The sequence below is a fragment of the Pygoscelis adeliae genome, unplaced genomic scaffold (genome assembly GCF_000699105.1).
Source record: "Pygoscelis adeliae isolate BGI_AS28 unplaced genomic scaffold, ASM69910v1 Scaffold202, whole genome shotgun sequence".
NCBI lineage: Eukaryota > Metazoa > Chordata > Aves > Sphenisciformes > Spheniscidae > Pygoscelis > Pygoscelis adeliae.
This window is the reverse complement of record NW_008824544.1, coordinates 1,914,197-1,924,153: the sequence shown is the minus strand read 5'-3', so window position 1 is coordinate 1,924,153 and position 9,957 is coordinate 1,914,197. Positions and strand designations below refer to the sequence as shown.

The 9,957-nt window shown below is 38.2% G+C and overlaps 1 protein-coding gene across 1 annotated transcript in view; it reads left to right on the top strand.

Moving 5' to 3' along the window:
- USP6NL (USP6 N-terminal like) overlaps positions 1 to 9,957 on the top strand; it is a 126,252-nt gene that overhangs the window by 96,850 nt on the left and 19,445 nt on the right. Inside the window, exons 8-10 of the mRNA XM_009321744.1 lie at positions 2,348 to 2,396; positions 4,239 to 4,359; positions 9,533 to 9,627. Of these exons, the coding sequence (XP_009320019.1) occupies positions 2,348 to 2,396; positions 4,239 to 4,359; positions 9,533 to 9,627 (265 nt within the window). The remainder of the gene's footprint in view (positions 1 to 2,347; positions 2,397 to 4,238; positions 4,360 to 9,532; positions 9,628 to 9,957) is intronic.

The following is a 9,957-nucleotide window of genomic DNA, read 5'->3' as shown; positions in this document are numbered from 1 at the left end:
GCCATCTCCAGGAAAGCAGGGCTCCATCATGCGTAACGGTTACTTGGGAAGACAAACGCCATCACTCCGAATGTCCCCCCCTTCCTCCTTCTTCCCCCAGCTTTATATGCTGAGCATGACGTCATACGGTGTGGGATATCCCTTTGGTCAGTTGGGGTCAGCTGTCCCGGCTGTGTCCCCTCCCAGCTTCTTGTGCACCCCCAGCCTGCTCGCTGGTGGGGTGGTGTGAGAAGCAGACAAGGCCTTGACTGTGTGTCAGCACTGCTCAGCAGTAACAAAAACATCCCTGTGTTATCAACACCGTTTCCAGCACAAATCCAAAACATAGCCCCATCCTAGCTACTATGAAGAAAATTAGCTCTATCCCAGCCAAAACCAGCACACCAAGGCAGATTCTACGGTAGTCTGCTGTTTTCAAAAAGCAGTGCTCAAAGAGCTGTGAACTTAAATGTGATAATAAAACAAACATTTTCTTATTATTATTCTAGGTACTCTGTGGACAAATTCTAAATATGGGGAATTTTTCTGATGGCTGCAACAGAGGATGGAGTACAAAGCAGAAATTCCCGAGCCGAGAGCTATTCTGTGCAGCCACTGTAGTTTAGATGTATTTACGCAGTGCCATCTATGCTTGAGCTGACGTGCCTCGCCTCTCAGTAGTACTGACACAGTGCCATGCAAAAATGGCTGTGTTGCTTCCGGGCCTCAGTTTTTATGCACACATTTTAGGTGTTAGCAGAAGCTTGCTACCCCATCAGTTTGGGGTTAACACAAGCAGAGCCAGCTCCAGTCCCTGTAGCTGTGTTGTAAGCATGCCCTCAGAGTCCACAGGAAAGCCTTTGGCTGCATAAAGCAATTTCACACTTGGAATAGATCTTGGAATTACTGTACATATATTATGCATTTCCAGTGATGCCTCCATGAAAAATTCAGAAATCATTTCACATAGCAGTGAAATAAAAGTCCCCTGGGTAAATCAATAGCTTGTTTGACTTTTAAGTAGACTGTATGTCTTTGAAGGTACATTCTTTTACAGGTCTTTAGTGGTATCATCTAGTGTAAATAGTACTGAAATTACCATTATTTTATGTATCTTACTGTGAATGAGATTGTGCTCTTATGTTGAGTTTTGTATGGCCAACTGAAGATATAGAAGGCTCCCGTGTACATTTGGGACCTTTCAGTTTGTCCTTGTAAAATAAGACTCCAGCTTAATATCTAGTACTTCAGGTTACACTTCACTTTGGTTCCTGACGAACGGCTAAGCTTCAATTCTGCAAGACGGCAAATAAAAATGCCATAATTTAGACCTTTTGGCAAAGCTCACCAAGTATGCATCTTCTTCCCAGTAGAAAATACGCAGCTTTTTGCTGCTTATGCTTTCTTTTCTTAACCTGCTAATATCTATTTCTATGCATTTGATTAGTGACAGGCAGAGGGAATTTCACTGGACAGAAAAAGGACAGTATGCAAAACTCACCTAAAATGGTTAAAATTTAACTCTGAAATAAGGCATTCAGATTTCCAAATTCTCCCCCCAACAAATCAGAAAAAGTAGGTGTGAGTTTAAAAATTCATTATGAGAGCTCTCCACCATTACTTTGATATCCCAATTGGAGAAAAGTTTTGTGTTGGTTTTGGGTTTGTTGGGGCTTTTTTGGTGGGTTTTTTTTGGGTTTTTTTTGTTTGGTCTTACTACCTTTACAAGTTAGACTGTTTTTACAGAAAGCAAAGGACCTATACAAAGCTCCTGGTAATTCTAACTCTGAAGTACATGGAGATCAGTACGCTCTGGAGGACTGAGCATAGGATGGCAAGTCAGAGTCGATGTTGTTTTTCTTCAGTTTGGCAGTAGCAGTCACTAAAGCAGCCTTTAATTTGGGTGCCAAGATTAAGACACCTTTGTGGCTGCTTTGTGTATTTCAACGCTTCTACATCTCTGTTTGAAACTAGTAACAGCTGTTAATATTCTGCAAGCACAGAAATCAAGTCTGGGGTGTTTAAAGTTTGGCATTCAGAATAAATCAATGTTTGAAATGTAGCCCATCCTATGTTTCACTTTACCTATCTGTGAAAATGATGATCTGACACCATGGCCGCCTTAAAGTATTATAGGTATTTTTTGAAAACTTTCAACATGTAAAACATCAGAAAAGTGCTAAATATAATGTTGGTTTGAAATCAGAAGCGCATATCTTTGTAAAGTGTGGTTTATCCTATTCTTTAGTGCTAGACCAGTTAAATTGGGGAAACAGGTTTCCAAAACATAGTGCACTACTATTATGTTTTTCTGTTTTTACAAAAGATAATATTATAGTATTTTCCTTTTCTACTCTTATTTCTCCAGGCAACAATCTTTATTCCATGTTTTAGCTGCATATTCCATATATAATACGGTAAGTTGTGTACCTTCACACTTAATATGCTTTCTCTGAATGTGCCATGAGATAATAATTTGCAATTCTGTATCTTCTTTCTCCCTAAAAAAACCAACCAACCAAACATTTCAGAGACCTTTGGAAGTACATAAAAATAAACTGTTTGTTTGACATGTTTTGTGCTGAAGTTAAAATAAAACAAAGTACCTTGATTATGAGTATCTTATTGGACAGACTGAACTGTGCATACAGATCAACTGAAACTAAGTATTGTGTCTAATAAAAATAATGAATTTGTGCTGTGCTGGAGTTTTACACTACTGGTATCTTCCCCCCATTATATTATATGCCTCCATTCGTTTGAATGATGGGAAGGAAAACACACTGCAGAAGGATGCATGTTGGAGTAAACAGGCATATTTCATAACCTGGAGGGTTCTAATAAATGGAAAATGGTTTTAAAGGCTGTATCTTCTTTACTTAAGCTCTCGGTCTTGGCTGTAGTCCTGGATGAGGATTTGTTAGAGTTGGGGTTTCCAGACTATATCATAAGGGTTAGAAACTTAGGTATTTTGTAATGTCTTTTGGCTGCATGCATAAAACAGAAGAAACAGAAATGCTATCATGTCCATGTTTAACTGTTTTTTATGCACTACCCCTCATTCATTGTGCCCATTTTGACCATTTTTGTACACCTTTCATTTTATATCCATCAGCAGCTCCCTAGAAGTCAGTGTAAAAATATGTAAAGTTAAGGGGAAGAAAGTGAAATTAAGCAGTTACTCTAATTAAATACCACTTTGTTTCATTTTTCAAAGTTCTAGGAAATGTAACCTTTCTATCCTATTTCAGTTTCTGTCTCCTCGCAATTTTTGGCCCATAAAAGAACTTACATTGCTGGAATTTGTTGTCTTTCACTTGTTATGTTGTCTTAAGCTTTTCACTGTAAGCAGCCTTGATACATTGAGAATTAAAACTCTGGAAGGGCCTTTATATATCTCCTATAGAACTTTGGACTAATATCTTCAAGTTGCATGAAAAATATTGTTTAAAATCAACGGTTAAAGTGTAATGATGGGAATACTGCAGTGAGGTTTTATTTTGCGGTTATGTTGTTGCATTTTTCCTCTTAATGTATAGCAGTTCTTATGCTTTGGTTTTATCTCTAGAGCAAAGTTCTGCTAAGAACTTGTAAACCTGAAAAAACTTATTCAACAATCAAGTCGTTGTCCTTACAAATACTTTATCAGTGGGCTTATATGAGCAGCTAAATGATAGTGACAGTTGGTTCCTGCCATAAAAGTCAAAATTAATAGCAGAGGAAATACTGAAGTTCAGTTTTGGAACAATAAACCCGAAGAAAAAAATTTTATTACATCTGCTTGCTATGGGCTGCTAAACGTGGGCAGGTTTATAGTTATAGGTCACTCTTGAAAAGCCCTATGTTTATTAGATGGTGCCCTGACCATAAAGCAAATCAAAGCAAGACCCTCTCCCCCCCTGAAAAAAAACCCAAATTACAACTGAATGAAAAATACAGAGAGATATTCGGAGAATAAGATTATACAGTTACTTGAAATTATTAGTACTGACAAGGATTTTGTGCCTCAGTAGAGAGTTCTAATGAACAATCAAGAGTTACAGTTTACTTTTCAGTTGGAGGGTTGTGCATCATCCCTTCTGTCTATCAATATTTTAAATGTTTAAATATGAAGTGCGTTTGGTGGTGTCATAATTAGGGAACTTATGCCATCAGGACAGGCATCCTCTTTCCTCCACTAGCTCAAGGAAGAACTAACAGCTCATGGTTATGAGACTTCTGTTTTCAGCGTTTTAATATTTTCGCTGTCTGATTTTCAGGAAGTTGGATACTGCCAGGGGATGAGCCAGATCACAGCTTTACTCCTTATGTACATGAACGAAGAAGATGCCTTCTGGGCCTTGGTGAAACTTCTCTCTGGTCCAAAGCATGCTATGCATGGTATGGAGTTTCATGTCACTTAGGGCAGGTTGAAACCTAATATATACTATTTAAATTGTAAATTATTTGAAAATGGAACTATGCTGTTCTGTCTGGATAGTCAAAATAAGACATAATGTGAGCTTTATACTTGGGGGGCCATTGGATGTTACTGAAGCTCACCCATAACGGTAAGTAATTGTTTTTATATGTGATATCTTTCAGATAGTTCTTAATGAAAATCAGATGTTTTCTTTCCTCCTCATCTCTTGGGGAATGTAACCAGTTGAAAGCTGGTTATGTAGATATCTATATAACCAATAAAATACTAGTGGAAACCTAATACAGAATGTGTTAAATAATAATGTGGCTATGCTATCATTTGGCAGGACAGGAATCCACAGCAACAAATTGACATTGTAGCTAGGCATTAACTTTGAGTTTCTTTGTTTTATCTCTGCCTGGCACAGCATTTCCTGCTCTCACTGTCTTGTTACTTTTATGGTTTTAGTAGTTCTCTCTTTCCATGCCAAATTTAGTATGATCTATGCATATTCCATGCCTATTGGTATGGAACTACTCCAGGAATTCCAGCATCTGTTGTAGCTGTTAATGACGTGGCAATTCAGAAAAGCTGTAGTTCTTGGAAGCCTGAAAAAGTAAATATTATCTAGAACTTGTGCTTTTTAGCAAATTTCCAACAGGCTCTGGCTCCTTTTCCTTGCTTAAGACTTCCTCGTTCTGTGATAGCTTCCTTCCCTGGCTTTTCAGTGTTCCTGCGTGTTTTCCACCCCCAACATGAAGTGCTAGTTGGCTATTTTTCTGTTTATACTTCTGCAAAGCGATTGCCTTTTTAAAAAAACAAACGGACAAGTGCTATCTGACAATGTCATAAGTGAAATTTTGAATTCCTCAAGAGTCAAAGACTTGCTTGGAGTTTTACACAATGATAACACAGACTAAAATAATCTTACAAAAAATCTATAGATTTAATAATCATCAAAAGCTGTGCAACTACAACTGTGCAAATACAACTACATAGAATGCTGAGCTCCTCAAAGGTCACAGAAAATTTTAGGTGTTTTGGGGGATAAGTCTAAATCAACTCATTACATACCAAATCAGTTGATCTGTTTTTGATACATGGGAGCTTCACATAGGCGTAGCTGCTTTTTTAAGATGCCGTGGACTGTTAAACAGGATTTTAAAACTTTTTCCAGATTTTATGTCTTAGTGTTTTGTCCATGTCACCTTTTTTAAAACAGGAGAGTCCTAACCTTGGAATGTGATGCTAATGGAGAACTCTTAGCATGAATTTCTCAGGCTGATTTCTGTAGTCATCGTTTGAAGTTGCTGTGATGAACAAGAGGGTTCCTGTGGTAGCTGGTGATGGACTTACACAGGCAGATGTACCGCTTGTGTACATATGGGAGTCAGCGCGCTGCCTGTGTTAACTGTTACCAAATACCCCATTCAGACCTCCCTCTCTCCCTTCTTCATTCTCTCCCTTCTCCTTTCCACCCCCAGTTACAGGGCACGCACCTGTCAAGTGATTAGAGAGGGAAGGAGCTAACTTTGAGTAGCCCAAGGCTTCATAGGTTCCTCTACAGGGCATACGAACCGTCGTGCCACAGGTTCATATACACATTGAAGCTGTCTTGGCAACGTCTGTTAAGGAAGTTTGCATTTATAGATATGCTGACAAAACCCTAATTATAACTCAAATGTTCCCAATTTATCACTTATTAAATGTTACCAACCTAATCTAAGGTTCTGCTTTCAGCAGGTTGGACCAGGTAATCTCCAGAGTCCCCTCCAACCTAGATTTCCTATGATTCTTTGAATGTGTATGTTTTAAATGAGTTTATGCCACAGTGCAAGCATTACTATAAATATCACTGTAGATTCTGGAAGAGAAACTTTAAAGCTGGCTTAATTGGTGTCGTACAACTGTTTGCACTTTTTCTGTGTTCTTCTTTGGGGAAAGTAGTTTCAAGCACTGTTTGCCAACTCTTTAAAGCCTAAATCATTTAAATTGTAAATTGCTGGTATTCATGAAGGAAAACTTTTATAATTACACTTGATGGTGAAAAGTTCCTCCCCATAGACAAGGTTTTTCATCTGTTTTTCTCTTCTACCTGTGACCTGAGAACCTGGAATGCTTTTTGGGTGCAACCCATGTGTCTCATATGTAGCCAGACTAACTTCTAGCATTACACCACTTGAAATCAAGGGATGAATTTGGTCTCTGATGTTTCATATTGTATGGATGATGTGAAGTCTCTAAACGATAAAATACAGGTATCTGACCCTGAAAATGATTTAGGTTTTGAAAGCTCTTTCTGTTGGGGTTTTTACAGTCTTAAAAATTCAAGATAATGAGTTGGTATATATAAATTGAAAGAGCAACTTTCCATGGAAAAAGCACCTTCAGATGTTATTAATGATGGCTAATTAGCTTTGATGTAGTCATTCATTGTTTACATTAAGGTAAAAAACCCAAACACCTTGCCTGTATTAGTAAAATTTCCTAATATGCAACCTGACATTTAAGTGTGGTAGAATGTGCATTTGTATGTATGAAACACTAAACCAGTGTGAATCTGAGATAGTAAATCTTGCAGCTTAGTGACCATGCACTGAATTACATAATTGGTAACTAGAAAGAGTTTTGGTTTTGGTTTGGGACTTTTCTAGTGATCTCCTCCTTTTCCTCCTCCTTTTCCTCCTCCTTTTCCTCCTCCTTTTCCTCCTCCTTTTCCTCCTCCTTTTCCTCCTCCTTTTCCTCCTCCTTTTCCTCCTCCTTTTCCTCCTCCTTTTCCTCCTCCTTTTCCTCCTCCTTTTCCTCCTCCTTTTCCTCCTCCTTTTCCTCCTCCTTTTCCTCCTCCTTTTCCTCCTCCTTTTCCTCCTCCTTTTCCTCCTCCTTTTCCTCCTCCTTTTCCTCCTCCTTTTCCTCCTCCTTTTCCTCCTCCTTTTCCTCCTCCTTTTCCTCCTCCTTTTCCTCCTCCTTTTCCTCCTCTTTTTCCCTCTGAAGTGACAGGTGTTCTGTGGGTCCATACTTCTTCCGGTTTCCATATTGCCTGTCATTTACAAGTAATAAATGTTGGGGTTTTTTTGAAGCCTTTTTTTAATCCTAAGAATATGGAATTGCTGTACCAGACCTATTTAACCCAGTGTCATGTCTCTGATAGTGACCAGCAACAGATGCTCAGTGAAGTGTCTGAGAAATAAGGCAACCAAAGATCAACTTCTCCTGGAAAATGTATTAGAGGCTGAAAGAATTTCTGGAGGAACTTCTTGAGATGGAAATTTGTTTTGCCTTTAATAGTCTCCAGTAGACTTTTCTTTCTTAAGTAATTCATTGCATCTGACTATCGATTGTGTTCTTCCATTTTTGTTTTGGCTCTGCCACATGATGGTTTCTCGATGATGCCCTCTGGATTTTGCCTTAGAGAAGATGGTGAATGTTCATAACCTGTTCACCGCTGGCACTTGGTGGTATTTCCCCTCGTCTCTTTCTTTACTGCAGGCTGATCAGACGTAACGTTTTAATCTGTTCTTGACACAGAAGTGGTGGTGTACTTTGATAATTTCTGTGACTTCTTGCCTTTTCCAGATTTTCCAATACTCTTTCAGGATGGCTAGGACTTGACTGATTGTTCACAGTGTGGATGTGAACATGTCAAATAGCTTAGGTCCCAGCACAAACCCCTGTGCAACTTCATGGGTGAAGCCTTTTTGTCTTTTTTATTTTATTATCTTTTAACTCATTGGATTAGCTGCTTTAGGAGATGCAATGAAGAGATGAAGCTACTTTGGTGATAGAACCTATTAAGTACCTTTTGGAAAGTCAAATAGGCAATATCCACATGCTCACTGATTTCTTCAAGGAAGCCCAGTAGATTTAAGAGACATGACCTCTCTTTGTAAAAACCACATTGATTCTTTTCCAGTGCATTGTATCCATCTGGACATCCACTTACCCCAACTTTCTTTATTATGGTTTCTGTTGGTTTCCTCTTGGAGTATTGGTCTGAATATTGGACCGAAAACCAGTTTAAGAAAAGCTGATATAATGTCAGCCACTTTCCAGGCTCCTGGTATTTTAAGCAAGAGGTTTTATGGAATCGATATTTTCAGCTAGTTGATCTTTGAGTTCTTTTAGAGCTGTTCAGGGTCCTGACTTGGGAACCTCCCCTGTGTCTTCCGTGCAAGAATTTAACTTGTTTTTAGTCTTGACTTTATCTTCTCTGAGCACTTCTAAAAATCTTCACAGACTGTTGAACCTACAAATTCTCTGTCAGGCTTTCCGCTTCCAAGGTCTATTAGTATTTTTTTAATGTCTTTTGTAAGTTGTTTTTTTCGGGGGGGGGCTTGTTTTTCACATTTTTATATTGCCAGTGTTTGATCATCTCTGTTGTTCTGATCTGAACACCGCTTCAGCTTTTTGAAGGATCTTCTTTGAATGGTTTCTTTTCCTGCTGTGTACCTGTACTAGCTTTCCTTACGTTTCATGTTTTTTGGCTAATATTCTGTGTTTGCTCTGAGCCTTTTTTTAACTCTGCTGATAACTCAATTGGAAGGGGATCTTAGTGCTTCCCTTTTGCAGTGTATGATCACTAAAACTATTCAAGATTTTTAATATGCCCTTAGTTTCAGTTGTGTGAGCTCACAATCTTTACTTTATACTATATATTTGTATTTGTCTTGGTAGAATATCCCTCTTGTCGTTTTTTTTTATGGTCTTTTCTTCAGTGCAGGCAGTTCTAGTAGCTGCCCATACTGTTTGCCTTTCTATCATGAATTTGCTGGGCATAATCCTGATTTATGTCTTTCTGCTTTTAAAAGTTTTAGTTGGTGTGGGTTGTGGTTTTTTGTTTTGTTTTTTAAAGAATAATTATAAATTTGGTTTCCCAATGATCTCATAGTGGGTAGACTAATGTAGGACTGATGGATCTGCTGTCATCTACCATTACTAATCTAATAGTCACTAAGGGAATGTATTGGTGTTTTGCTGTAGTCATTTGGGCAGGAGTATGTGCATATCCGTATGTGGACATCATAATTGTGCTATGAATATCTGTTCAGATCCAGTGGTCTTATAGAAGGATAATGTTCTCAGAGCTCTGAATGCCTTTTTTAATGTCATTTTTATAGTACATACACCTGTTACATGGTCAACTTCTTTTCTTAGGTTTTTTTATTCCTGGTTTTCCAAAACTGTTGAGGTTTCAAGAACATCATGACAAAATACTGAAAAAATTTTTGTCCAAACTTAAGCAGCATTTGGTAAGTATTTATATCACAATAAAAGCAATACTAATTTACAGCTTGCTACCTTGTTTCAGTTCAGGTTAACCCACTAGGTTAAGAATACCTCAAACCTCAGAAAAAAATGCAAAGCTCTAAGAGGCAGAAGAGCTGTTGTTTTCATTATAGGCAAAGTTATGGTGCACCTTGGCAGAGTTTTATGATAAAGTTGGATCCTAAGAGTAAATTGCATGTCTGTCTCACTTTAGACCTCTAAGTTAAGGAAAACATGTGGTCCTACTACCTGGCCTTGTGCAAACTGCTGTATAGCCAGCTGATGTTAAAACATTTTATCAAGAGTTTATTGTA